This window comes from Antrostomus carolinensis, unplaced genomic scaffold (genome assembly GCF_000700745.2).
Source record: "Antrostomus carolinensis isolate BGI_N321 unplaced genomic scaffold, ASM70074v2 scaffold9044, whole genome shotgun sequence".
Lineage (NCBI taxonomy): Eukaryota > Metazoa > Chordata > Aves > Caprimulgiformes > Caprimulgidae > Antrostomus > Antrostomus carolinensis.
The window spans coordinates 1-16,363 of NW_010310091.1; the positions used below are offsets into that span (position 1 = coordinate 1).

The 16,363-nt window shown below is 39.4% G+C and overlaps 1 protein-coding gene across 1 annotated transcript in view; it reads left to right on the forward strand.

Moving 5' to 3' along the window:
- Nucleotides 1-800: 800 nt before the first annotated feature.
- The window catches only part of FHOD3 (formin homology 2 domain containing 3), a gene marked incomplete at its 5' end in the record, with an annotated part of 98,172 nt that continues 82,609 nt past the window's right edge, over nucleotides 801-16,363 (forward strand). Inside the window, 3 exons of the mRNA XM_010166297.1 lie at nucleotides 801-902; nucleotides 3,214-3,591; nucleotides 7,082-7,207. Coding sequence (XP_010164599.1) covers nucleotides 801-902; nucleotides 3,214-3,591; nucleotides 7,082-7,207 — 606 coding nt within the window. The remainder of the gene's footprint in view (nucleotides 903-3,213; nucleotides 3,592-7,081; nucleotides 7,208-16,363) is intronic.

Genomic DNA, 16,363 nt, shown 5'->3' on the forward strand with positions numbered 1-16,363 from the left:
TCCCTGCCCATTTCTCCAGCCTGTCCAGGTAGCGCTTTTTTTGTTTTGTTTAATATATTTTTTTATTTATGTGGTTTATAGGTTATGGAGGCTTTACGTGTGACTTAAAGTTCTCCTCTGCCAGAGTTACTGATGAACCGAAGCCCGCTTTAACCATACTAATGACTCCTTACTGAAATAATACATGTACTGGCATCCAATAACTTAAATATTGCTATTTGCAAATAGTCCTGAACTGATTTGGTCTCTATGTTATTTCTAACTTAATGGTTCACCCTGATCTGTTTGCCAGTTTAGCTATCAGCTGCTTAACAGGAATGTTTTATTTGTGTTCACTTAGAAAGTGGGAAGTCCAGTGCCAGCTGTCTCATGCCAGCACAGCATGTGCTGTCCTTTCAGCCAAATAGACACAGCTTAATGGCTAACAAGTTGAACATTGGTATGGTCATGAATGTTTTCCATGAATGCCTCTGCAGGTAGGGCAGCAGCAAATGGAAAGCCAAGCTCAAGAAAAAAACAATGGCATCTTTGGAGTCTTAAAAATTAATAGTAAAAAATGTAAATAGGGGAGAGGATAACATTTTGTTATTGGTAGCTACCCTTGCGCCAACACATACTTACCAGGAAGTTTTAGGTGGCTGTTTGTCAAACACAGGGGGGACATAACTCCCCCCTGCCTCAGTGTTTTCCTTCCATTTCTGACTTCATTGCATTTCTTTTTATGGGGACTCATGTCATTTTCTCTTCCACCTTCTCTCTCTCCATCCCACTGCATGCCTCTTTCCTTGGCCTGACCTCAGAGAGGAAGAAGAGTATGAAGAGGAAGAAGAAGAGCAGCCAATCACAGAGCCCAATACTGAGGATGAGGGGGAGGAAGAGGCCAGTAGGCAGGTCAAAGACAGGTACTGGGATTCAGTGTCATCCCTCCACCTTTCCCTCAGCCTCTGGCATGAACTCACCAGCACAGCGTGCAGCAGCATCTGCCTTTTCACTCACGTTCCTAAATCGCCTGTTAAAGCCACCCTCCCAGGAAATATTTTTGCACTTAAAAGCTTCGTTGGTGGGTGTGGGTGTGTGTGTGTTAATGGAAATATGTTTAATATGTAGGCTCAGTGTGCTGAGAACTGTCTGCATTCACTGCTTTTGTAGAAAATGGGTAACACTCACAATCTTAAACAGATTTAGCAGAAAGCATAACTTCTAAGCATTGCTTAGGTTTATCTTTTTAGTCAAGGCAAAGGTGGAATATCGCAGTGCTTTGCTGAGTTAGGATGTTGCCTGCTTTCTTAGATTTTCATCCCTATTTTCATTATACAATCTTATTACCAGTATCTGTTGCTATGAAGAAGGTCAACATTTTTTGAATGCTGCCTATGATTTCTATCAATTGTGTTCATGTTTTAATAGGAAAGAACTACTTAGAGGCAAAGCTGATAGATATTTATAATTTTATACATACCTGCCTATCGGTGTATATATAGATAAAAAAAAAAACACCTATCAAAACAATATTCTCATGTAAAATTTTCCACTTATTTCTGAGGGATATATGGATTTGGCATTTGGCAACTTCATCCTAGTAAATTGGAAGAAAGAAAATATGTTTTTTCTTCCAGACAGCCATTTGATTTAGGTTAAATCGTTTGGCTTTGCATCTCGGCAAATGAGATTGGATTTTTTTATTATTATTATTTTTTTTAATAAACCACATTCATGCAGACGCTATACAGCATGGAAGGAAGAAAGGAAACTGTTTAATGTGCAAATTCCAAAGAAAATACTGTACTGTTGTTATTAATATCTTCCAGTCTGCAAATCTTGCCAATGGCTGCCTGAAATGTCAAAATTAAGTGATAATTTCCTCAAATCCAATTCTTAAAAGTCAAAGCTAAGACACAAGTTATTAGTAAATCGCATGATTATACTAGAATACCCTTTTAAAAAGACAAGGAAGAGCTGTGTAAAGGGCATGATGTGCTTTTAGGTCATCAGTCTTTTAAAACAGCACTGTGAGATAACTGGGTGATATTCCCATGACTTTTCTAGATACTGTGGCATAACAAAAGTGATCCATGCCCTGGCCATTCATGTTAGATGCTTTCAGGAAGGGTAGGGCTAGCCTGGCTTCAGGAACTCCTGTCATGCACAGCGGGTGCAATAGATGAAAGTTTACAGATTGCCCGCTGTGCTCCTGTTGCAAGAGTGATTACCTGGTAGATACCTAATTATTAATTTATTAATATCCTATTATATACAACATGTATTATGTTTTTGTTGCATACTCTATGCCATACTCACACTCCTCAGATAAGGGCCATGCCTTGCATGCCTGTGGGTGGATTGCAGAGGTGGTCTCAGGAGAATGAAATCAGCCACCTGCCGAGTGATCCAGCCCAAAGTCCATGCAGTGTTTATGCTGGAGATACTACTGAAAACAAATATCCCGGAGTGCAGATCCCATGGCTTTTCACCTGCCTTGCTGCTTCTGTCACTCACCAACACCTGCCTTCACTAAAGCAAAGCAGATGTGTTTTCTGTTGCACTTGATACAACTCTGCAAGTCTCTCACACCAACATGGGATGCTGACACTCAGAGAAATCAGTGCCTTCATACCTAGACAAATGATCTGGTAAGGCATTGCTTTTGAAATCATTCTAAACCTTAATTTTAACATAACAGTGCTGATTATTTTTTATATTCATATTTGGTGGATGAGTGTTTTTAGTAAAAATATCATCACCAGGGAGGATGATAATCAGATAACTGGCCTTCAAGAGGCAGTCATGCAAACTGTACCTTGAAGCATCTCTGCTCTGTGGACCACGTTATATAGTGTGTTGAGACTGCTTTGTACTTCTCTGACAATGTTTGCAACCTAACTTGAAATACTTGAAAATTGTTCTGAAAATGGTTGTGAAAAGGTTCATGAAAATTCGTTCTGAAGCCTATGGGATAAATACCTTCCTTTAAGCTGAGTCACTTCCATTCCTCAGTATTTCCAACCCCTAGAAGAATCCCCCCGGATACAAAGATGCCAGTTATTTTACTTTATTTAAAAAGAGCTTATGATTGTCTAAATTTGTGAAGTTTTTGTGTGTCTGACTCTCCTTGACTTTATTTTTTTCTCCTCCAAGCAGTGTTATCTATTCATCTCTCTTTTCCCCATTTTTCTTTCCTTCCCTTTCCTTTCTCATGATGTTTTCCTCCTACAGTGGTGTCCCAGGTGTTCAGGAGGCTGTGAATGAAAACCTTTCATGGTGTTCTGACTCTTCAGCCATCTCCAGTGCCATTTCTCCAGCTGAGAGGCCTCTCTCCTGCTCTAGAGCAAAGAGCTTTTCTAGCAGCTCCTCTTCTGTGCCTGACTCATCTGTCTCTCATCATAATTCTGTCCTTTCATCACCATCTTCACCTGTGGCAGCATTGCTAAGCTCTTCCCAAAATTCATCAGCATCCGTTACTCCGAAGGCATCTCCAACGGTAGAGAGGTTACCTTATGTACCACATACTCCTTTTCACCTCTTCTCATACGACTTTGAAGAGTCTCCAGCATCTGTGAAAGAAAAGGAAGCAGAGGTGATGAGGGAAAACAGGTAGATTTTATACAGCTGACATTAATTTTAAGATCAATGAATAACATCTTTCAAGAGTTTTATAGTGCTAATAACGTACTCTCCCTGTTGTGTTATTTCTAGAACATAACATATTAGTTTTAGTCTGTAAGTCTGTATTTTGATTAGATTTATATTCTTCCCTTGCCTTTGTTGCCTTCATTTCATCTTATTCCTCTTCAGGGTCTATATTTAATAAGTATCTTGGCCTCCTCTATACAGCAATAAATAAATAACCTGGGATTTGGGAGATCACAGTAAGGAGCACCATTTTACTCTCATTTACAACAATGTAATTTGCAGACATGATTTTATGAAAATTAATGGAGCTCTTCTGCTGTAAAACCAAGAGCAATCAGATCAGCACTTGGAATTGAGGGGTGTAATCCTGGCTTCAAAGACTGAACTGCCAAATCCTGAATTTGTTGTTAGATGACAGTGCATATCCCTGTCATGTGCAACTTAAACTCATGCTTGTAATAACAGAAATAGATTAAACCCTATAAAGATAATATAACACTCAGGTGCAGTTTTCCCTCTACAACGTCTGGTCAGTTCAGTTGTCCCTCATGCATTTCTCCTAGTTTTTAATTTTAATTTTTAGTTTCCCCATCCCACCCATTTAAAAACAAAAATAAATTGTTTTGTCTCAGTCTGTTTTCAAGTAAAACAGGCGGACAATAGGTAGCACTAAAAACGATGCTAGAGAATCACCTTGAAAAGAAGGTGGAAATATCACCCAGTTATCTCTTGATGGTCAATGTTCTTTGAATTAGGTGCTGAAAATGTGGGTGTATATTGTGAGCGTATCTATTTCTTTCTTTCTCCTGCAGTCATGAATTTCTGCATGTGAAAAAATATTTTTATTCCTTTGATACTTTTAATTTTTGATCTTTTTCTTCTAATAGGTGGGTGGGTTTTCTTGCTTTTTCATTTTGCTGAAAAGTCTTTAAATCCAAGTAGCTGTTGAAAAGGGACTCAGTTCACATGTCTCCTTACTTGCAGCTTGAACACTGGGATCCTCTAAATTTACATTTTCCTGCATAGGTGCAATTTTTCCTTAGGCCTCTCACACTTATTTATTGCTCTCTCATTGTTGCTGCTGTTAGAGTTATACTTTTTAGAGAGCAGATTCCCAAATACCTTCTGTTCCTGCAATATTTAGTATTTCTGCAGAGATTTCTTTTCCTCTGACCATCCTTACGCTTCTAGTTGCCACATAGGATCAAGGCCATGGTGTGTGGGAGGATTATGCTGGGTTTATTTGGAGAAAAAGGAGGGCAAAGCTTGCATGATTTGGGTAGTAATGTGTTCACAGAAGAGTTCAGTGTCTGGGTTTTCTTCAGAGTGAAGGCTTCTGGGACAAGGCTGTTGCATCTGCAATTGGTATATGAGACAGAAGGGAAAATGCATTGTGTACAGGATACAGACTTACCCTGGTGTGCTGCTTTTGCCTTGCTGCTCTTCCAGCATCTCTGGCTCCCTCTAAATTTGGTATATAAGGATGCTGTGTCCAGGCCAGTCCCTCTGTAGCTTGATTTTGTAAATACTGTAGGTCTGAATCCACGGAAGGTGTGTTCTCTCCATTTTAATGAGTTATCTTTGGACTAATTGAAATTCTTTAGTCTGAAAAAGGATTCTGCACTCAGCTTTTTCATGGAGCAGAGGAGAAGAAAAGCAAATGTAATCGTTGATAAGAAGGTCTCCTTTCAGTTGTTTGAAATGGAACTGGAGGTTTCTATTAGTGTCAGGAACATACCGAATGAGTTCTGACTTGTTCTCAGGACAATGGAGTTTTCTCATCACTCACTCAGTACAGGCACAGGCAGAACATTTGCTGAGCTGAGACTGCTGGAGAGAAGACCCCTGCCAGGTCTGTGCTACCAGGGAAGCCCTGCACTGCCCAGCTACACAGTCCTCCCATCGTGCCACTGTCTCCAGTTTCTAGTTAGTTTTCTGTAGGGCAGGATTGCTAGGGAGCCAATTATCTCCCATTCTGCAAAATTCCTTTGGTAGCTTAGAAGCATGCACATTTGCATTTTTTTCTGCCATTATTCCCCTGTTTCTGAGTGATCAGCATGGTATCTCAAAAATAGATGATGGTGTTGGTGGGGTGTTTCCTAAAACATAAATCTGGAATTGTTACCAAAGGGGGAAGAAGCAGGCATGTTCTCTAAAACATGATTCCTTCCATTATAAAAACCCCTAACTGAAATTTATTCTGATTTTAACATGGGCCTTGGCAGGCAGCAATGCTGTTGTACCCTAAGGAATGAAGCTTGAAACTCTGGATGAAATTTTGCGTGACTAGACGAGTGTGCTAAATGGAACTGAAGGAAACCAACCAGCCTTTTCAAATAAAATTGCTGAGTGAAGTTACTGAGTTCTGATGTGTGTGGGAGAAGCAGCAGCAGAGAAAAGATACAGTGAATGAGAGTATATTATATCTTATGAATTATAATAAGGAAAATGATGTTGCCATTTTTCCTGAAGTGAATTTTGTCATTTGGATGAGTTGGCCTTGTGGACTACTCACCTACAGAACATCATACACTTCCCATGTGGGAAAATGGTATCATGTATGAACAAAAATGTAAACATTTCCAAAATCAGGAATCTCTCCTTGACATGCTGTTTAAGTACAATGGTTAAAAGGCACAGCAAAGCAACACAACTGCCCTTTCTATTCAGTGCAGAAGCCAGGATGAAGACACTGATACAAGGGACTTTAGGGAGGTGGCCATTCCAGGAGTCCTGGAAGCAAGTTCATTTTGATTAGCAAGCTCACATCAAAGTCAAGCAGGTTTTAGGGGTTTTTTTAATGGAGTGGCTGGTAGAAATTCCTGAAGCCATGCTTCTGAAGACATCTTTTTAACAACCATGGTGACAATTTTTTACAGACATTGTGAGAAATGGCACATAAGCTATGACTTATGTTGAGGGAGGGGAAAGAAATTACCACCTGCTTTAATTAAAAAGGATGTGTATGTTTTTCATTTATAATGCAAACATTTGCAAAACATGGACATCCATGTTCAGACCATGTCTTGGGAAAATTGCTGTTTTACTTAATTTCATTAGATAAGAATACTGCTGACTTACACCGGTTTGGTCCCTTTTCTAATGGCTGGATATCAGCTCCCAAACCAGCTAATAAATTTGAGTAACATTAATGTAAGTATTCCTGTTCCAAGTTGTCACTTGGGAGTACCATTCTAATCTCTTATTTTCTATACCAGTAGCTGACTTTGAATCAAGTATGTCCATGACATGGTTGACATTGAAATGAGATTATAGGTTGCATATTTTGAAGCTGGGATTAAAGCAATATATTCAGAAGGTGGGTGTTTGAGAAGTTCTGGGGTATGGTATCACGACCATCCCCTAAATAAGAGGAATTACTGTTGCATGCCTGCTTGCTGATGGATTCCTTCTCTCTCCCTTTCTCCTGCTTTCCTTCCCATTGCTTCAGATACAATAGCTACGGCAGCAGCTCTTACTCTTCTCCACGACCTTACTCTGGTGTGAGTGCCCCAACAACTCCCACTTCTCGTTATGGGACAACTCTGTCACCGCCACAAGAGACCAAATCTGACAGGTTGGTAAATTAATCACTTTTTAAACTACAGTTCCTTTCTAGACAGGATGAAGGAGATAAGTGTAAGGTCTTCTGAATGAGTACTGGAAATATCTTGTGGCCAGATCTTTTCTAACTTTGGAAAGAGAACATACAAAAATCTAGACATGTTCATTTCCCACTCGTTGTCAAGCCTTTCTCTAACTTGATGTTAAGGGCTGGATGTACTTCCATCCCACTTCTACTTCCACTTAAATGGATAAAACAGTCTTGCTTTACACGTATGCTCTTCTAAGTATTAAAAGGTGAATTGAAGCACATTTTATTTTTTCCATTTTTTATAATAAATTCAGAAAGATCTATTTTCACTTCTGTCATCTTAAATCAACTATAAAATCTTAGAAATGTGCTTAGCTCAGAATTTCCTAGGCCATAATTTTGTCCTTCTTCGAAAATGCATGATATATCTCATTGTTTTTCATCAAGGGCAAAAAGTTTCCTGCTGTAGGTAAAGGAAACTCATACTAACCTACCAGTTATCAGCTCACTTTAAAAAAAAAAAAATACCCACACCAGCAACAAAAAAAAGCAGTATTTTGAATAAAATATTCTTTTGAATTACGTAAGGTATTAGGAAAAGAAAAAAAGATAGGAAAATGTTATGGATACATGAAAGAAATTATTGGCAAGAGATGTGGACCACCAGAAATTAACTGACTGCAACAACCTGAAAGTAAATGACAGCTTCAAAGGATGTCATGCTGAGTTAAGGAGGAAACATATAAGTCTTTAATTAATTTCATTAAATAATTTAATATAATAAAATAATTAAATCCTTTCCAATTAGTCCAGATGGGCTTTGGATTGTTTGTTGCCAGATTTAGTTAAAATTCCATCTCCCTTCCTTTTTGATCTGAAGACTTTTTCAGGATCTTTTGTCTATTTTCCAATTAATTTTTTAAATTATTTTTTTAATATTTCTGTATATATATATAAATACATGTATATATGTTTTATGTGTGTATGTATATATGTTTGAACCTATCTAATGCCTCACATCCCTTCCAGTCTACTGCTCAGAATGGTTCAAGTTAGTTTCTTCCAGCATGCATGTATTTCTAGCTGTGAGGTATTGATTTAATCCTCTTTTTCAAGTGAGTAATTACATTAAGTTTATATTTGGAGAAAGCCACCATTTTTCATTTGCTCATCTTCCTAGAGTAACTTGCCTCGATTTGTCTGTCCTAATCTGAATTAAATGATTGCTGAATGGAACCGTAATAAAAAACTCCAAGCCAGCATTTTCACCCCCTTTTACCTTAGCAGAATAGGTAGAAGATAAGCGAGAATTAAAGGTACCCTGCTGCTTTTGAAGTTTCAGCTTTCTAAGCCCCTGCTGTTGGAAGCTTCTGGTTGCTACTGCAGCAAAGAAACCTCAAAGTGGTCAAACTCTGAGATGGCCAAAGATAGTTGGCCTGTCCTGCAAGAGGTTGATCATGCTGGCCCTGCTCCAGTAAAGGAAGCAAGCTTTCATTGCGGCATGCGCGTTAAGTGCGTTGCTGGTTTGGAGCCAAAATGCCTTGGCCCCACAGGATGAAGCTGTAAAATTCGCAGATTCATGGAGAGTCAGGCCAGGGGGAAGCTCTGTAATCATCTGTTGTGACCTGTAATGGGTCTCACAGAAGCTAAATGAAAGCCCTCTGTACCTTCATATGTTTTCAAGTGACAGCACATGATTTCTCCTGGAAAACATTCCAGTATTTATCATCACTGCTCGGAAAACATTTCATATTTTGGAGGCCAGTTCATCTAGCAGCATCTTCCAGCGATTACACCTTGTTCTGTGAAACTGGAAAGTGCTCTGCTTTCAACTATCAGATCTTTCTTACATGTTTTAAGTGTCTGAACACAGTGCTTGGAGTTGCATCTCTGTCTTTCCTTCAGGATACATTTGCTGCTTTTCACTTCACATGATAAAAATCTCTCTCAGCTTGTTTAAATTTGCAGCTTGCTATTTATGGTCGTTGAACTCACCAGGATTTCTGCATTCATACATTTGAGGGTTGTTGCAGCCTGATGCTTTTTGTATATTAGTCTCTAAGAAGTGTGAAAAATGTGTGTATGCCACAGCTGCATGTTGCCTGCTGAATAGATGCAGTTATTTCTTGAAAGATAATTAAATTTACAGGTTTAGATGCCGTTTTGCATCGTCTTGTTCTTTTTAAGTGCGCTACCATTGCAGATGTATAGTTCAGCAGTCTCTAATGGTGTGGATGCTTTGAAGAAGGGCAGAAGCCTGCTTTTATTTAATTTTCCTGAAAGATATGGGTTGCAGAAATGCCCATGTAGAGATCAATGGATACAAATTTGCTCGCTGGAGAGTAGGCTGTGTAGTGCATGATGCCACACATGCTAATTAGTAAGTGCAAAGTATTGTGGAAGTTTTCACAGTCTTCTGTCAATTGTGTTTGCCTTAGATTATGTAAACATTATTTCCTACCTCCTGATGGTAAAAATTTTCATGGATCCAAACACAAAAAAAAAGTTAAAAGTTGAGGGGGAGAGAGGAAGACACTTGATAAGAAGCAGATGCGTATCTATGGTTAGCTCCAAGGTGAGTTTTCTGCTTTTAGCTTGTGGTTACAGTTATCCAAGGACTCCACAGAAAGACCCCTGTCTTTTATCATGCAGGGAAGAGCTTCAGATGCAGTTCCTGGTACTGTTTATCTGACCTTCGAGAATGAGGAGGAAGGAGGAAGCCGCATTTAGAGCAGTGCCCAGCAAAATGATTCATGCTCCATTCAGTTACCCTGACAGGCCTTTCAAACCCTTGGCTGCATTTTGCTTATGAAAACAAGAGCTACAGCTTAGGTGGAAAGAAGCAGTGTGGATAACATTTTGACATTCATACTTTTTAAAACCCTCCTTGGCTAAGATCAGTGGGGAATCCAGAAGAGCAGTGTAATTCAGTACAGAAGTAACTAGATTTTTTTCTTTGAAATCCACATAATGTATATATTTCTGATTGTACAGCAGAAGAAAAGGCTTACTTGACTGCTTCTCAGTTTCTAAATTCAGCTGCAACCTTTTGCCAACTTCTTGCAATGCTGTTCTTTCTCATTTCTCTGGGTCCCCTGTGGAGAGCCATGCTTCTGAAGTGCATATTGCAGCCATGAACTGAAGAAGGGCAAATTGCAGGGCACTTTCTGTTCAGTCCTTCATTGAGAGAGAAGAAAGGGTGTATTGATTCTCTCATATCTGTCTGCTTGGTCACTCCTAATGCAGAAGCAGTATAACCCAATCCTTCTGTTTTCAGCTGCTAAAGACTGCTTTGCTCCATAAATATACTGCTCTGACTCTGCATGACTTAAATCACCAATTAGCTCTCTCTCTCTCATTCCCAAAGGAAAAAATAAATTTATCGATCTCAATTTCTTAACCTCATAAATTTTGGTAACAAAGGGGAAGAGTAAGGCGTGGATGGAGCGCACCAGGGAGAAAAGCATTTTTCTGTACCTCTGAGTTGCCGCCTTGCCTGGGGAAAGAAGGTGTGTAAGACTTTCCTATTTTCCCATGCCTTGTGATTACACCTAGAATATTTCTGTTTAGGCAAAGGTTGCCTCCTCAGACTTTGAATCTAAAATGGTCACTGAAATTGAAAGCTGCAGCCTGGAATTTGTAGCTGGACAATAAACTCATTACTTGCAAAGCTTCACACCCTCTCGTAGTGTGTTTTTGATGGTGAAGTGTGTATGTTGTTGGTCACGGCCATAGTTAGGTGAGACCCTAAAAAAGTCTAACTTCTAAGGCAAGAGCTCCTGAATTTGGCATCAGCTTTAATTCATTCCATTGCCAGAAAAATATCCTATGTTTCCTGCTGGTGTGTTTGGCAAGGTAGGTTTCTTCTGATGCATTTGCCAAGAGATGGTTCCTGCTGGGCTTGATAGTCAAACAGTAGTGCAGTGAGCCTACCTCAAAAAGCCTTCTTCTCAGGGCACTGTGTGCCAAGAGCGTAGGAGTTCATGGCCCCCGTTCTCTTCCTTCTGTGTATTAAATCAAGTGCCAGAAAGTTCAGCTTGCAAACCTGCATTTCTGGATCCTCTTGGCCAGTCAGTGTGAACTTACTCTCCAGCTCTGGCTACTCCCTCTGAGATTCCTCCAAATCTCCAAGCTTGGTAAGGGCCTGCTGTGGTGTTAGCAAATTATTCCTGTTTGATATTCTCTCCAACTTTTCCAAACCATTGGAAAATAGACTTCAGAAAGAGTAAATGTGTTTCACGTCCCTTAACCTGCTTTCTGTCGTACCTTGGGCTCGGTGATGCAGGGCATTGAACGTTAAACGTTCATCTGCATGTTCTTATATACCTTTTAAAGGAAATGTACCTTCATGCATTTATTTCTGCAACGGGTGCACACAGACACTTAGACACTGATTTTAAAGACACTTTAAACACCATACCTGAAGTGTAAACAAGAAATGCAGAAAAAGTGTGCAAATACTCTTCTTTTAAGTTTTATTCCCTCTCCAGGTGCCTGAAACAATAATTTCCTGGCAATCTGATGCTTTTTTCAAGTTTGTGTCACTTAAAAGCAAAACAAAACAAGCCTGCTTGAGAATGCTAACTAGCTTTTAAGTTAGACTTTCTACTAAAATGAAAGGTCTCTGTAATTGACAGTACCAGGGAGCTGCTGCTGGATGAAGCTTCTTGGCAGGTTCTTTTTTTTTTTTTTTTTTAATTTGTCATTAGCCATCTATCACTGATCAGCACTCCAGAGTTGCTTTACTTCAGCTGTTAAGCACTAAGGAAAAACAAGAAACCTGTGAAACAAAACCCACTATACAGCCTACAAAGCTGTTACTCTCCCAGGAACAGCTCCTTTTTCCTTGTATTTCTGTTCTTTCTGCTTCTGCCATCTTCTGTGTGTCTTAATACGTACTTTTGAGATCTCAGACCAGAGAGAGTGGCTATTTTCTCTTGTGGTAAATGCCAAGCACATCTTTCGCTCTGAGTAACATAATGAGGAAAGGATAGCTTGGTAGATGGTAATAGCGGCCCAGGGCAAAAGCCTCAACTTTATTGCTGAGATTTTAAGAGGAAAAGCGACCTTAGGAATTACTTGATGATTTACCATTTGGGAAGCAGTGGTGGCTTACACTGGCTGAGCCGCTTGTCGAACTACTGCGTAAGCAGTATTCTTGATTGCAGCTTTCTAGGCTTCATCATGGCTCAGATGTTTAAACAGAAAGCGTGAGCCAGGTTGCAGTTTCAGACTGCAACGTGCCGCTGGCTGAGCACGCAGGGCGTGTGGAGGGCACCAGTCACCCCCAGGTACCCACTGTGCTGATACTCAGGGGACATGTACCTTAGCCTGGATCTACACCGGGGTGGGGGCAGCTCTACAAGCCGCTTCCAGGTGATTTGTGACTTGCATGAGGATGAGAAGACACAGGCTGAAGAAACACAATGTAAAACCCGTACACGTCAGGCTGCGAGAGGAGTGTGTATGTAGAAAGTCGCCGTGCATCACCCTGGCTCTGCGCAGCCACGGTAGCTTTATTTTATTGTAGCCCCTCAGGCCAATTAAAAGTCTAACGTTAATCACTTCTTCTCGTGGTCATTCTCAAGTTTCTTTCTCAAAGGAAGCATTAGTCAGTAGTTTTATCTCTCAATTTTGTGTTTATTTTTGAGAGAAGTTTTGTAAAGATTCCTCAAGTAATGTTTAGTCTGTTTGCAAAATCTTGTATCAACATGCTTTTGAATTTGCCCTGTCATGTAGGGAGACATAACACACAGAGAGTTTCTTTAACTGTGAAAAGCAATATGGCTCTTGGCAGCTTTGCCTTCTCTTTTGTCTCTTTCTAAGCTGGAAAGCGGATTTATTTTGTTAAAGCCAAGAGACATTTAGAGTCACTTAAGGCTTGAGTAGGAGCTGCTGACTCTTGTTCCCTCTCTGTAGCATTCCCATGACTGCTGGAGCAGGAGCACTTTGGAAAAATGGGTAATTAGTGCTTCCTTATTAAGGTTATTAATGATTCTGACCCTTATTATATTAAAGAAAATCCTGAATATTAATCTTATGACCTAAAGGGATTTCTTCTCATAAGTCATCTGTTTTGGGGTTTTTTAGCTCCTAAAAATATATGTTTTTATTTTGTATTCTTTTTATAGATATCCATTTCCATTTTAAAAATTCACCTAATGAAGGAAAATACAGCCACAAAAGAAGTTTATTTCAGAGTTAATGTGAATGAAGAACATTTGAAGTTGATAATTTTAATTTTGTTGTAAAAAAGTGGATTAAAGTAAGACAGAAATATTTTCTTAAATTTTCAACAAGATTAGAGTAATTCAGGCCACATATTACCTTTCACAACATACAGTCTGTGATGGAGTATTGTCAGAAAACTGCAGAATACTTGCCAAAAAGTGTGAGATACCTTGTGTCTCCCTGAGCTTGTGTTTTTAGTAATGATTACTAATTAACTGTTGTGTTAAATACATTAGGTCAGGTTAGCTTAATTCTTATGCAGAAGAGTTTTAGCCAGCAATCAGTGTTTTGGCTTTGTGTCCTCTGTCCTGTGTATATTTTTGTTGCTGTCTTTTTCCTTCTGTTTTTTCCCCCTGTTCTTTACTCTTTCCTATCTTTTTCCAACAAGGTAAGTAACTAATGACCTTTTTGTCCCCAGGTCCTAATGCCATGGTGTGGAGCTATATTCACAAATCCCCAGACTTAGACATATTCTTGCTGTGTGTTTTCTTTCTGGAATGAGAGTGCAATAACATAGCTTTTGCTGGTTTTAACAGCAGGCAGAAGAAAGCTTTTCTTAATATTTTTGTATTAATAATCCATTCTTAACAGCCTTGTGTTCTCTACAAGACTAAAAATAGTAGTCAAAGTAAGCATCCTTCTGGAATATATTTGTAGAACTGAACAAATGGTTGATATTACCAGTTGGTAATATATGACACCAACATTAAAATTCTGGCATATATTAGCTATAACCCTGTTTTGTGAGTGATCATTCTATTATGCTTTCATTGAGTATTCACATGTTCGTTTTTGTTAAAATCTCTTACAACCTTTGATTCAATGCCAGATTTTTTTTTCAGCCTTTTCCTTGCTTACACATTTTTAAAATGTAGCCTATGACAGCAAGACTTAAATATTCTTGATGCCTGAAGGTATTGTCACCCTTTAAACAGCATCAAAGCACCAAAACTATCTGAAGACTCAGCCCAAGCCTTTCTGCTGCCATTTGCAATTGAAGTATGAGTTCAGTAAAAGGGAACATTTACTTTAAGAATTATTGCCAAGGGGATACAGAGACAAAAAAACAGATTTTACAGACAAACGAAACATAGACAAATCCCTTTTCACATTATAGAGTATTTGAGGAATACCTCTTACCACTTGCTTTCCCTCTGGCTGTTGTACAGGTTTGTACGGCCCAAAAGTAACACCTGTTTCCTCCAAGTTTAGTTTCTGCAAGTGTAGCAAATTAAGGAGAGAGTTTACTAGATACTAAAATCTGTTCATTTACAGTTGCAGTTCACATTTAAAAGAGGATTGATGCACCCAAATAAACACCAGTTGAGCTACAGTGTTTGATAGCCACAGTGAAGCTGTGAGTTTGAGGCTTCGTAAGGCAAATGGTCTCAGCATTTGGTATGAGGAGTGGGCTTCACAGAGAGGAGATGTGTCTGGTCAGTTGGGCTGGACAGTGCAGAATCTAACCACTAAGCAAGCACTAACTCAGCAATATCAGTGCTATTTCTTTGCCTGTTCTTTTCTAAATGTAACTGAAAACCCAAAACCTGACTATTTGTGTTGTAACAAGTCAGTGACACACAGAGTGAGCTGGCCATATTCCAGTCTGTTTAATGATAACCTGTTTCAACAGAACCTTCTCGCAGCTTTGACTGTTAGTTTTGAGCATTTCATGCAATAAGCTGTTGTATGCAATACGGCAGTCCAGAACTGACCACGTTTGGGGCAAATGAATGGAATCAGGTATATGTGTACATGCTATACTGTAGCTTGTAACTCAGCTGAAGTATGACTCATAAAATAACCAGTGGGAAATACCAAGTTTTGGGCAGTTATTATTTATTTGATTAGTTTCCAGGAGGTGGCAAACTAATATGGCACATGGATATTCATTTTCAGTTTCTTAGACATTGGCTTTTTTTCCTGGCTATGTGGCTGTGGATCTTTTATTTAGATTGTGAGGCTGCTGTTCCTACTTCTGCAAATTTTAGCCAAGCAAGCAACACTAGCCAAACTGTGGAAAATCAAACCTCCAAACAAGGTGTTTTGGCATGTGGAGACATTTTGCTACCGGGATCAGATTAGAATCTCATCTGCAGGACTGAGCTGCACATCTCTATCTGATTCCCCTTTAATCCTTTGGATAAGAATGTATATTTACTGTGGAGCCTCAAAGAACTTAGTGAGAGCTGAAGGTTTCCAACCTGCTAGATGCTGTGCGGTCCTACAATCACTCTTTTGGTCTCTCAGCATTACCCCATCCTTCCCCTTAATTTCCCTTCAAGTTTTATTGAGCAATAACTTTCTTTGACTCCAAATGGAGTTTGCATGCTTCAGGGCAGCTGGATGGGGTGGGATAGCAATCTAAAATGCGCAGAGCAGATACAAGCACAGACTTGATAGGGACCCTTTTTTTGCATCTCTTCCAGTTTATTTCTAGATGTTTTCATGTGGAGGCCCTGTCCTGTTTTCCCCTTCCTAGAGCAATTTCTGATGATATGTCCAACCTTATTGCCATGGTTTTTCATGCTACCACAGGGATGGATGGAGCTCTAGCTCTTGAATCTTTACACAGTAGTGCCACTGTTTCTGCTGAGAGCTTTCTCTTGCAACATGCAGTAAAAGATCATAGGTTAAAATTAATTTAAAATACGTTTAAATGAAAATTCACCACATGTACTTTCCCCTTTTCTTAGTGCTGAGGCATATTATAGATTTTTATGGTTTTGAGTGTGATCCAGCATTGATACTGTAGCTCTGGAGGAGTGCCAGCAGGGAGGCTTACAGAATATCGGGTTTTATACCATCTTATGTAATGTTTATGCGGGTGGGATATGACATATTGAAATTCAATTTATTGAAATTATATTCATACTGCTCTGCTGCCAGTGGGGCTGAAATGGCTAT